Consider the following 13,429-nt stretch of genomic DNA (forward strand, 5'->3'; position numbering starts at 1 on the left):
TAAAATACCAGCACCCAGATTTGTGGATATCTCTCAAGATGTCTGTCAGTCTGCTGATATATTAAATAACTCACTAGACTTTCTATGTGCCCTAGATTCTGATGAATCACCAGTGGCCAGGGAGAGGAATGTGATCGTGCACACAAACCCAGACCCCTCCAACACCGTCAACAGGAGGTCCGGAACCCGGGACTCAGAGTGCCAAACCGAAGATATTCTGATTGCCGCCCCATCCAGAAGGAGAATCAGAGCCCAAAGGGGCCAAAGCATCGCAGCTTCCCTGTCTCATTCCGCCGGCAACATTTCCGCGCTGGCAGACAAAGGCGACACCATGTTTACTCCTGCAGTGAGCAGCCGCACGAGATCTCGGAGCCTGCCTCGGGAGGGCAATAGAGGTGGAGATGCTGAGCCCAAAGTTGGTGCTAAACCCTCAACATATGAAGAAGGCGAGCCTTTCGTGGGGGATCATGAGAGATCCCCTAACGAATGCAGCGAGGCTCCCAGCAGCCCGAGCACACAGGAACACCAGCCCACCTTGGGCCTGGCCTGTTCTCAACATCTTCACAGCCCCCAGCACAAGTTAAGTGAAAGAGGGAGGTCACGCCTGTCCCGAATGGCTGCCGACTCTGGCAGCTGCGATATCTCCTCCAACTCAGACACCTTTGGGAGCCCCATCCATTGCGTCTCCACAGCTGGCGTCCTCCTTAGCAGCCACATGGACCAGAAAGACGATCACCAGTCATCCAGTGGTAACTGGAGTGGGAGCAGCTCCACATGTCCTTCCCAGACCTCGGAAACCATCCCTCCAGCAGCTTCTCCGCCCCTCACTGGCTCATCGCACTGTGACTCAGAGTTGTCTCTGAACACGGCCCCTCATGCTAACGAGGACACCAGTGTCTTTGCAACAGAGCAGTTCAGTGACCATCTGGATAAAGTGAGGGGCCACCGGGCAAATTCTTTTACCTCCACCGTTGCAGATCTGCTGGATGACCCCAGCAACAGCAACACGAGTGACAGTGAGTGGAATTACCTACATCACCATCACGATGCCTCTTGCCGCCAAGATTTCAGTCCCGAGCGTCCCAAGGCAGATAGCCTGGGCTGCCCGAGCTTCACAAGCATGGCCACTTATGACAGCTTTCTGGAAAAATCTCCTTCGGACAAAGCAGACACGAGCTCCCACTTTTCAGTAGACACAGAAGGATACTATACTTCCATGCACTTTGACTGTGGCCTCAAAGGTAACAAGAGCTATGGCTGTCACTATGGAGCCCTGGGCCCGGAGAATAGCCAGGGTGTTGGGGTTCCCCCTGCTCTTCCAGACTGCACCTGGCAGGACTATTTAGAGCACAGGAGGCAGGGGAGACCCAGCATCTCTTTCCGAAAACCAAAGGCCAAGCCGACCCCACCTAAACGTAGCTCATCCTTGAGGAAGTCCGATGCAAATGCAGATGTGGCTGACAAGAAAGAACCAAAGATAAGCAGTGGTCCGCACCTGCCTCACACTGCCAGGGAAATGAAGCTGCCTCTCGATTTCTCCAACACTCCTTCTCGAATGGAAACCGCCAACCTTCCCACCAAGCAGGAAGCTCCCTGGATGAACCAGGGCGAACACAGTATCAAGGAACCTCAGTTAGACACCTCGGATATTCCACCGTTCAAAGATGAAGGTGCTGAATCGACTCACTATGCAGACCTCTGGCTTCTAAATGACTTGAAAGCAAATGATCCTTACCGGTCCTTATCGAATTCAAGCACTGCTACAGGTACCACAGTCATCGAATGCATTAAATCTCCAGAAAGCTCAGAATCCCAAACGTCGCAGTCAGAATCGAGAGCTACCACCCCATCTCTTCCTTCGGTTGACAACGAGTTCAAGCTGGCTTCCCCAGAAAAGCTGGCGGGCTTGGCATCTCCATCAAGTGGCTACTCAAGCCAGTCCGAAACGCCAACATCCTCTTTCCCTACAGCCTTCTTTTCAGGTCCATTGTCTCCTGGAGGTAGCAAAAGAAAACCGAAAGTCCCGGAAAGGAAATCCTCATTACAGCAAGCCTCGTTAAAAGATGGAACTCTGACGCTGAGTAAAGACCTTGAACTTCCAATTATACCTCCTACCCATCTTGACCTAAGTGCTCTTCATAATGTCTTCAATAAATCGTTCCACCATCGCCACCCTTTGCATGTTTTCACTCACACGAAGCAGAACACGGTAGGAGAAACGATGAGGTCGAATCCTCCCCCATCCCTTGCGATTACACCAACCGTCCTGAAATCTGTCAACCTCAGGTCTATCAATAAGGCAGAAGAAGCGAAGCAAAAAGACGGCAATGATACAGATCTCCCCTACTTAGAGGAAAATGCTCTCACAATGGCTGCCTTGTCGCCGGGTAAGATTAGGCCACATACGGTAAAGAAATCGATATCCCGTCAGTATTCCTCTGAAGACCCCATACTGTCCTTTTTAGATTCCTCTACAGTTGAGATGGGACCAGATAAACATCATTTGGAAAAGAATGCAACTTTTGATGGGAAGAATCGCAGTGATCCAGAAACTGTGGCCTCAGCCGGAAGCAATCTCCTAGATCCCAATGGCATGAAAGATCAAATACAAATGGAAAGTGAGCCTATTCCAGAAAAAGCACCAAGTAAAAACTGCGGAGTTTCCACAGAAGGATTTCAGAGGATGTCTGCTGCCCGCACCAGCGATTTGGATGGCAGAATAATACAACACGGATCTGGTCCAGATGGAGTCTTAGAACAGATCCAGAAGGCATCCTCCATAGATCGGGAAGAAGCGGTACAACTTGAATCTGTGGATGTAATCAGGTCTCGGTCCAACTCACCAACGAGAGCAGCAGACCTAAGCAATCAACTTAAGCACCAACTTGTTCTGAGCCGCCACCACGACAAAGTGCCTGGGAATATCCGCTTTGATTCTGAGATATCACCTCTAAATTCATTTCCTGAGAAATGTTTTGAGCAGGAAATCATCGCTTCAGGTATTTCACCCAAAAGTGCCTCTGATAACAACAGAGCAGAGGAGACCCAAGGAAGTATGGATGAGGCTTCATTCAAAGGTCAGTCACTGATAACATGTTACTGTGGAAAGGTGTCTTATGGCATTTTCTGCAGTTTTTCTCTCTTGTATTCCCCATAAAACCCTACGCCCATCAGCCCTGCCTGAAGTTGTTTTCCCATCTTTTCACTTATTAAAACAATTGATTTGGGCATGGTGGTGCACACCTGTGATTACAGTATTTGGGAAACTGAGGCAGGCAGATTTCAGGTTCAAGGCAGTTTTAGCAATGCAGTGAGAGCCTTAGCAACTTATTAAGACCCAGTTTCAAAATAAAAAGTTCTTGGGGTAGAGCTTAGAGGTAGAATACCCCTGAGTTCAGTCCCTTGGTACAAAAAAGTGGTTGTTTTTTTTTTAAGATAAAAGCGTGTTATTGAGTGACTAAGCTTTCACAGATATGTCTCTCATGTTAACAATGGTTTTAGCCAGGCATAGTGGTGCATGCTTGTAATCCCAATATTTGGGGGGCTGAGACAGTATGATCACAGTTTCTAGGGCAGCCTCAGCAACTTAGTGAAACCCTTAGCAACTTAGTGAGACCCTATTTCAAAGCAAGAAAATTTAAAAAAGGGCTGGGGATAGAGCTCAGAGGTAGAATGCCCTCAGGTTCTAGTACTAGAAATAAAAATTTTAAAAATTTAAAAATAGTGGTGTGGTACACTCCTGTATGATCTCTGAATCAGTGAAGCCCAGAAGTGTGCTAGGTAACTTTCTCTTAAAAATGCTTCTGTTCTTATTTTAAGAATCATCACCGAGTGATGACTCCATAATTTCACCACTTAGTGAAGACTCTCAAGCTGAAGCAGAGGGGGTGTTCGTGTCTCCAAATAAACCCCGGACAACAGAGGATTTGTTCGCTGTCATTCACAGGTGAGGCAGTGTTACCAAGTCCTTCAAAACAAAAGGCATGGACAAGATTTTCCCTCTTAAAGGCTAACTTGGTGATGCCTTTTTTTTTCCACTTGTAATACATTCAGCAAAATCAACATCAAGAAATAACTATTTTTTTCAAGTCAAATTGGTAGGTTATATAAGTTGGGAAATAGGAGTCGTCATAATTAGACCTCAATTGAGAGACATTCATAAGAATGACAGAAGGGAAGATGTTGGAGTTTTTCCTCCAAGAAAGACATTCTGGGGCAAGTTTGTAGATGAAATCCATTTGTAGATAAGTGACTTAGAGTGAAAGCCCAAACTCTAGTGTAATTTTTTCACACACACACACACACACACACACACACACACACACACGTATTTTTTCTTCTGCAGCACTAGGTAGGGATTTAACCCAGGGCCTCACACATGTTTGGCAAGCACTCTACCACTGAGCTACATCCTCAGCCCTCTGACTTATAAATAACTTCTTAGCCAGGCTTGATGGCGCATATCTATAACCCACTACTTTGGAGGTTGAGACAGGAGGATCCCAGGTTCGAGGACAGCCCCAGCCACTTAGTGAGAGTCTCAGCAACCTAGTGAGACCCTATTTCAAAATAAAATTAAAATAAAAAAGATTGAGAGGTAGCTCATGAATAGAAATCAATCTGGGTTCAATTACAAATACTACAATAATAATAATAATAATAATGAACCTAAAATATATGCTCAAAACTATAAATCATATACTAGTGGAGTAGAACATAAGTTGACTCACCCAAATATCAGGGCCCCACTTTTGAGACAATGTATATACCTGCCTCTCTTATTGCTCAGAACAACCAGTAATTGCTTTTTTTTGTGGTACTGGGGTTCCTGGAAGCCCTTCTACCTCCGGGCTACACTCCCAGACCTATTTTATATATTTTTTTTTATTTGGAAACAGGATCTCTTAAGCCAGTGCAGCTGGCTTCGAATCTGTGCGATCCTCCTGTCTCCGCCTCCCAAGCACGGGGATTACAAGTGTGCGCCACCACGCCCGGCTAGTAATTGCTTTCTTTTTCCCTCCTCTCTTACAACTTAAATTTATTTAATAGTATTGGCTTTCATCTTCAAAATTAATGCTGCTTATTAAAAATCAATAATATAGCGATGGATGTCAGGGTTCAGTAGATTTATGTATGGAGTTTGGTAGCTTTAGATTTGCCTTTGTGTAGGGTTTACTTATTTATTTACATCAGAGTGCTATGTTGTTTTGCTTTCTTGAGAGTTTATAGTATATATATCTTTAAGGATTCTGGAGATGGTCTAGATTTTCAGTTCTTCGCAGAGTTTGACTTGCTACTCAATACACTATTGATGTTCCTGCGCAGCTATAGAAAATGGTATTTATAGTCCAATATGGATTAATTGATTTTAAAAATCAATGAGCTAGTAGTCTTATATGTCTCCATGTATTTATTCATCATTCAGGACCATCAAGTATCCAACTAGGGCCATTCCTGTCCCATGTGCACCTCCATTTACTTGCTCTTTCTGGTATTGAAAGCAGTTCTGGACACCAAAGCATTTCATCTGTATTGCAGAGATAGATTCAGTAACAAAAAGCCACTGTCCTTTGCCACATGGCAATTAGAAATCAGATAGTTTATTCTTTCTCTCTTTCTCTTTTACAATTTTTATTTTTTGTGATCTTTCATTGGCACATTATAATTATGCATAAAAATGTGATCCATTGTGACTTATTTGTACATACATATATCATAATTTGGTCGATTTCATTCCCCAGCACTTCCCCTTTCCTTCCCCTTCTCCCTCCCCCCAGTCCTCTTCCTCTTTTCTACTGGTCTTCGGTCTGTATTTTTTTGATTCCTTTCTTTTCCTTTTTTCTCTCTAGCTTCCACATATGAGAAAAAAAAATACAACCCTTGACTTTCTAAGTCCAGGTTATTTTACTTGCCTTCATAGTCTACATTTCCATTCATTTGCCAGCAGATGACATAATTCCATTCTTCCTTACGGCAGAGTAAAATGCCATTGTGTGTATATATACTACATTTCATTATCCATTCATCTGTTGAGGGACACCTAGGTAGGTTCCATATCTTAGCCATTGTAAATCGTGGCACGATAATCACAGGTATGCACGCATCACTGTAATATGCTAATTTTAGTGCTTTGGGATGAATCGAGGAGTGATCTATTTGGGTCATATGATGGTCCCATTACAAATAGTATTTTCCGCCAGGTGTGGTGGCACACGCTTGTAATCCCCGCGCTTGGCAGGCTGAGACAGGAGGATCGCACGGGTTCAAAGCCAACCTCAGCTACTTAGTGAGGCTCTCAGCAACTTAGTGAGACCCTGTTTCCAAATAAAATATAAAAAAAGGGGTCTGGTCTGAGAGTATAGCCCGGAGGTAGAAAGCCTCTGGGTTCCACCCCTAGTACCAAAAAAAAAAAAAAAAAGAAAAAGAAATAGTATTTTCCTAAACGCTTACAAAATATCCCAGTGAGTCATTCTCTAGAACCTCTAGTCCCCACATTGGCCATTATTTGAAAAGGTCATCTTCAGAACCTAACTGATGCCCTGTGGTTATTAGAGAATGTCCCTCAGCCTGCAAGTGACACAAAGATATCTGTTACTCTCCATCTCTGTGGCCCTAATGCTCAGTGTCCTATCATACAGAGTACAATTCAAATGTTCTTTAAATAAATGCCTGAATGGGGATTGAACAATTTGTTTTCGAAAAATGAATGTACACTTAGATTTGTTGCCCCATTTTCTCTTTTTCTTAAAAGGTCCAAGAGGAAAGTACTTGGAAGAAAAGATTCTGGGGACATGTCTGTCCGAAGCAAATCCAGAGTGTCACTTGGCAGTGGCAGTGGCAGCAGCAGCAGCAGCAGCAGCGCCAGTTCTGTCGCTTCAAGTAGCAGTGTGACAGCAGCCAACAGCCAGAGATCACCTGGTCTCATCTACCGAAATGCCAAAAAGTCCAACACATCCAACGAAGAGTTTAAGCTGCTACTCCTCAAGAAAGGCAGTCGCTCCGATTCCAGTTACCGTATGTCTGCCACTGAGATCCTGAAGAGCCCCATCCTGCCCAAACCTCCTGGGGAGCTCGCAGCAGAGTCTCCCCAAAGCCCTGATGATGCCCATCAGGGGTCATCTGGGGCCGAGGCATTGTCCCCACTCTCTCCGTGCTCCCCACGAGTCAACGCAGAAGGCTTTTCCTGTAAGAACTTTACCACATCAGCATCTGCCAGGGTTGGGCGCTCTCGGGCGCCCCCTGCGGCCAGCAGCAGCCGCTACAGTGTCCGCTGCCGGCTGTACAACACGCCCATGCAGGCCATCTCAGAGGGCGAGACGGAAAACTCCGATGGGAGCCCTCACGATGACCGCTCCTCCCAGAGCTCCACATAGGCCGCCTGTTCCAGGCTGCCTCCAAATGCCCAAACCCTTAGTCACCAGAGGTCGTAGAAACACCGTGGGGGACACTGGAGAAGTTGTGGCAGGATTGGGTAGCATCCCTGCTTAGCAATGAATTTCTAAATACGTGCTGGGGAAAGCAGAAAAGTGGTTCAGTCATTCTCGATTACTTTCCGTGCTTTAAGTAGCTGCACTGTCTCTCATGATTTTCCTTAGCTTAGTTAGTTTGATTTACCCAATCTCATTCCCTGTGATGATAGGGAACACAAAAATATCTAATTTTCATGAAACCTACCCAAGGTTTTCCCAGAGCTGCCTATTCAGAAAATAAAGCCCCCCTCTGACATGATTCCTTAAGAAGATGAAATTACTCCGGAGGTTTGGTATTTTTTTACATTCAAATGAACTAAAGCAAACTTTAGAAGAACTACACATATGTAAATACCATATTTTTGATAAAAATGTGTAAATAGGTTTATCGGCAATGAGTGGACATGTGGCCAATTATCTACCACACACCAACTGTTTGTAGAACACACACAAAAACAAAGTGTAATAACTGTATTCTGTGAATACCATTTTCATATCAAATACCATATTTAAATGTCCACCAATATGATTTCTGAGTGATGAAAACCTCAAATATGAATTGAAAACTGGTGAGATAAAGGAGACCTTGAGGTCATATACCTAAATATGATTCGTTTAAAATAATGAATTCAGACCTAATCATTTTTGTGACAAATTACAGCAGAAACAAGCTCATAGCAACTCATGGCTGTGATTTGCCGTGTGGTAATTTGGACAGAACGAAGAGCATGCTTTTGACTTTTTTTAATCGATGAGAGAAGTCATAATTCTCAACACAAAGCCCTGAGAAACAGCACTTGACAGTGTCCTTTAGGCTTTCATTTTTCCCAATGGATTGCTTTCAACAGAATGAGTAGGGAGACCAGTAGTTAATTTTAGGTTATGCTTTATATTAGGCTACTGGGGACACACAAATTTTCACACTCTAGTAACTATCGTCTTTAAAATCCTTAAACAGTTTAGCAATTAGCTCCAGGTTCTTAAACTAACAGAAATGAAACCTAAGCATGCCACAGAGCTTATTAGTGAGTACCTGCAATGAGTTTTCAGTGAAGCTTTCTCTCTGTGCTGATGAGATTCATGCTACCTAAAAATTAACAGAAATGACACTGTGAACAATGTAGTTGGGAAATAGGTATGTGTATATGCATTATTTATATTCTCTGTTAAACCCGGAATGGGAACAGCTCTGGTTCACAATGCTATGTACAACTGAGTTTTTGTCTGGTTTTACTGTATCTGCTTGATGGCATAAGGGGAGGGTGGAGGGTGGGAAAAGAAATGTCAGGGCAAGCGCTCTGACCAAATGAAGGCAGGGAAACAAGCTGAATTACTTGAAATTACTTGAATTTTCTTGTCTTAAAAACTGAAAAAAAAATGTAGTTACAAGTTGAAATCTGCAAGTGGTTTTTAGACCTCTGATTTTCACACGAACTGAAACTAAGGTTTGGAATCCTATGTCAGAAATATAAGCAGCTACATACATAGCATAGGATTTGAATGGGAGAGGTAGAACATAGAGAGAACTAAGAAAGGTTAGGACCTAAAAAGACTAGAATGTAACCAGAATGATAGAACGCATCAGGGGTACCAAGAAATTGATATGCAGTTGGCTTTAAGCCTATGCGCGTGGTGTTTGAGAATGTAAGATATGTGAAAGGGGGGTTGAGGTTTGGGATTAACTCATGCAAAATGAAGGAGAAAGCCTGGTCTAAGAAGATGCCGTCTTTCAATAGAAATGTGTTTTAAGCTGTTACAGATTAAGAATTAGAGAATCTGATTGCTGTTCGTGTTTTGTTTGTTTGGAGGTAAAAAAAAAAAAAGCCTGGCTTCTACTATTGTACTACCAAATTGTGTTACTTAATTTCTTGTCATTCTTGTATGTAAAATGGGTGCTGGGGGTGGAGGGGTAGTGGAGGAGATGGAGAGAGGGGGAAGAGAGAGAGAGAATGAGCGAGCGCGAGAGAGTGTGTACGTGTGTGAGAGTGTGTGTGAGCACATGTGTGTGCTGGGGATAGATAAGCTACCTGGTAAAGGGGTTGAACATTTACAAAGTGTTATACTTTTTATTCAAAGACAAATGTTTTGGGGTTTGAAAAAAGTGAACTATCATTTCTCATTGGAACATATTAATTAAGAAACAAACCAGCATGGTTCGACGCCACATGGGAACATGGACAAATCTGTCTCACGCTTTCAAAAGTACACTTGGCAAAATTTTAAAAAATAAAGTTTTTAGACAGATGAGATAAGAAACCATCATTTCCAGTAAGTGATCTTTTTGTAATTTCCATAAAAGCAGTTCGTTTGCAGTACGGCTTTTGTGTAGTTAGGGGTTTTTAAGCGTGAAGAAAGGTACGTGGGCTTTAAGAGTGATTCTAAATCTTGACTAGAAAATACAAATTGGCTTTAATAAAAATGTCACCTTTTTATTATTGACATTAATTTAAGTAATGGTACCATATATATTTTAAAATACATATTGACTTGAATTATAAGGCAATAAGATACCTTCTATATGTAATGATCACAGAACTAACTCTTATAATATAGTTTTACTTATTTTGTTTACTCTAAAAAGCTATAGCAGAGTTTCTCTATTTTATATTTCATAGATTTTAAAGAACCCAAATAAAGATGAATTTTAAATTCACTGTGGAAAAGAGTATCAAGTAACAAACTGAGTAAAAATGCAAGTGATCCCTTAATAATCTGGAATATTCTACATGGCTTTATCACATAACATAAACAAGATTTAGGGCTGTCTTTTAACATCACTGCCGGCTTGTAGCAGGTTACACACGTTAGGTATTGTCAAGAACATCAATCTGAACTTTTCTTCTGTTTGCACTGATGCTGATTTTTTTGGTTCTTTTATGTTTATAATACAACAAGTCTGTGTTGTGTGGGGGAAATTTTCTTTTTTTTTATTCTGCTCTGATTTTTGTTGTTCTATTTTTGGCTAGGACATGGACTAGTTGTACAGCAAACAAGACGTGTTTGCTCTTGCCAAAGTTAATGGGGACATTTGATGCCATGGTGGCCCTTAGAGAACTAGATCCTGACAAAGATTTGAAATTATGAAGGTGGTTACGGTATAACTCTACTGGTACTAGAACCAGTTCATGCTGGCCGAAAAGACAATGGTTTATGGACTTGCATCCATTTTGTATTTTTGTAATATTTGTAAATATAAACTTTTTAAATCGTTGCAAAGATGGTTTCTTTTGTAAGATGTTTTCAACGTTTACATTCAATCCAAGCCTTTGTATATTTTAGAGCTGTGCAACACTTTCAGTCTTGTATTTATTTTTAGTAAAAACGGTGACAGTTTCATTGTGAACCCCTCAAAAAACTGTATCAGAAAAGTTTGATTACCTAGAAAGTGTGTATAGAAACTGCAAATAAACGTGACTGCAATTAAACTGGTGTCTGTCTTCATTGTGACATAATCATATTATTGGGGTTTTGTAAGTCCCCCAACCTACACACAAAGTGCTTTACAGCTAATGACACAAAGGAGGGATTTCTTTCTTCCTCCTCCTCCTCCTCCTCCTCCTCCTCCTCCTCCTCCTCCTCCTTCTTCTTCTTCTTCGGTGTTACTGGGGTTCCTGGAAACCCTGCTACCTCCTGGCTACACTCCCAGACCTATTTTATATTATTTTTATTTGGAAACAGGGTCTCTTAGGCCAGCGCAGCTGACTTCGAACCTGCGAGACCCTCCTATCCCCCCCTGTCAAGCGCGGGGATTACAAGTGTGCAAGGGATTTCTTATGGCAAAAGTTAGAGCAAAAAGAAAATACAGAAAATATAATGGGCACTAACCTGGTTTCATATTTGAAAGGAAAAATGCATTTCCAGTTTTTAGGGCCGGGACAAGATTCCTGGTTTTACTTTGAAACACCTGCCTGCTTTGCTTCTCCAAATGAGCAGCCTTGATGTCACTAAATAATGCTACCTAGCCTTTACTGCATAGCAAACTTCTATGTCAGGTACTGTTCTAAATACTTTGCATGTACTAAATCATCTCCCTAAATTATGCCCATTTTATAGACTGTGAAACTGAGCACCGGGAGGTTATTTGATTTTCCCAAGGTCACAGAGCAACTGATTGTTGACACTGGGCTTCCAACCCAGGAAGTATGATTCCAGGGTCTGTATTATTTCTCCACTCCAACCTGTGCTTTTTGGAGACAAGACATAATTTTCCCCTTGTTCCTACCAGACCTAGCACAGGGAAATTGCATTGCTAAGGCCCTGCTCCTCTTCCCATAAAAAAATTATGGTTCTAGGGATTGAATCCATGGCTTTCTACCTCCAAGCTCCATCCCTAGCCCTTTCTAAATTTAATTTTTTATTTAAAACATGGCCTAAGTTGCTGAGAGCTTCCCTAAATTGCCGAGGCTGGCCTCAAACCTGCGATTCTCTGTCCTAGATTCCCAAGTACTGGGATTACAGACGTGGGCCACCATGCTGGGCTCCCCATTTAATTTTTTTTGGGGGGGGTACTGGGAATGGAACCCAGGAGCATTCTACCTCCGAGCTAAACCCCCAGCCCTATTTTTTATTCTTGATTTTGAAAGAGGGTCTCACTGAGTTAGTTTCAGAGGGCCTCACTAAGTAGCTGAGGCTGACTGCGAACCGTGATCCTCCTGTCTCAGCCTCCCAAATGGTGCGTGCACCACCACGCCAGGCTTCCCATTTAAATTTAACACTGTGTGCATCCTTGAAACCCAATCACCTTCCTCACCTGTGATGAGTCGGGTAATATGTAAACAATAAGAACAAACTTAGAATATAAAAAACAAAAAGTGGGGACGCTAAGCACCCAACTAACCCCTTGAACCACCTTAAACCAGGAAGAGTCACACCGCCGCACTGGGGCTCCTGCGCAGCCGCAGAAACCTCCCTACATAAAGAGCTCGCGCCACAAGGCTCAAAAACCTGGTTCCAATCCAACCATCCGTAACAAACAAATCTGGAGTCGGATGCCCAGCTCTGAGCTTTAGGAGGTAGATTCTGCAGCCGAGGGGTGGGCGGCAAGATCCCGCCCCCCCCCACGGTCTCCCTAGCAACACCCTTCGAAAGAGTCACGGGATTGGCCAGTCAAAGGCCTAGGCATGTCCGCCGACCACAGCGGATTGGCTGGCGGGATATTCCCCGCCCCCAGGTGCGCACCTGTGACCTCTCTAGACCGCGCGGTGCCCGACAGTTCAGCGGACTTCGCGACAGCCCGCCGGGCTCGGTTTCCGGCTGGGAAGCCGTTTTAAAGCCTGAAATAGTCTTAACGGCGGCGAGCGGCGGCGAGCGGCGGTTACCGGGAGCTGAGGTGATTCTCGCTCCCGGTCCGGCGTGGCAGGCCCCGGACCAGAACAGGTCTGTCTAATCGTATTTTTTCCCTTCTCTTGAACTCTCTCCTTTTTTCTTTTCTTTCTTTCGGGGTTTGAGAGTACCGGCTGTGGAGCACACCGTGTTAAAATTTGGCTTAGCGGCCGGGGACTCTGAGTGGGACGGGGAGGTGGGGAGGGTTCGCTCAGTGGGACGGGGAGGTGGGGAGGGTTCGCTTTTCGGGAAGAGAAAGGATTTGATTTTTGGGAAAAGCGAGTTTGCGCTTTGCTGCCTTAAATTTCGGCAGCGCCGGGGGTGAGGGGGTAGGGGATAGGGGTGGTTTGGTTGGCGCGGCCGCTTGGTGCCCACTTTCTGGCACCTGTTGGTCTTTTTCTATCCTTTCTCTTCCTTGGCGGAGGCGGAGAGTGGGGGGTGTGGTAAGGAAAAGCCAAAACTCTGATTTTTACCGAGTTTTGGCTGCGGTTTTGAGTCTAGCGCGGTATCTTAGCGAGACCCTGTTTCAAAATATTAAAAAAGGTTAGGGGTGTACTTCAGAGGCGGAACGGCCCCGGGGTCGGTCAACCCCTAGTACCTCCCAAAATTAAAAAATGACAAAGTCGCGAATTGATGCA

At 43.8% G+C, this 13,429-nt stretch overlaps 1 protein-coding gene across 4 annotated transcripts in view; it reads left to right on the forward strand.

The window, feature by feature from the left end:
* Positions 1 to 7,373, forward strand: part of NHS (NHS actin remodeling regulator) — a gene marked incomplete at both ends in the record, with an annotated part of 393,363 nt that extends 385,990 nt beyond the window's left edge. For all 4 annotated transcript variants that reach the window (XM_080718566.1, XM_080718567.1, XM_080718568.1 and 1 more), the window contains 3 exons: positions 96 to 3,077; positions 3,820 to 3,946; positions 6,752 to 7,373. In XM_080718566.1, the coding sequence (XP_080574692.1) occupies positions 96 to 3,077; positions 3,820 to 3,946; positions 6,752 to 7,373 (3,731 nt within the window). The remainder of the gene's footprint in view (positions 1 to 95; positions 3,078 to 3,819; positions 3,947 to 6,751) is intronic.
* Between the last annotated feature and the right edge of the window lie 6,056 nt (positions 7,374 to 13,429).

Source organism: Muscardinus avellanarius, assembly GCF_963383645.1.
Source record: "Muscardinus avellanarius genome assembly, chromosome: X".
Classification (NCBI taxonomy): domain Eukaryota; kingdom Metazoa; phylum Chordata; class Mammalia; order Rodentia; family Gliridae; genus Muscardinus; species Muscardinus avellanarius.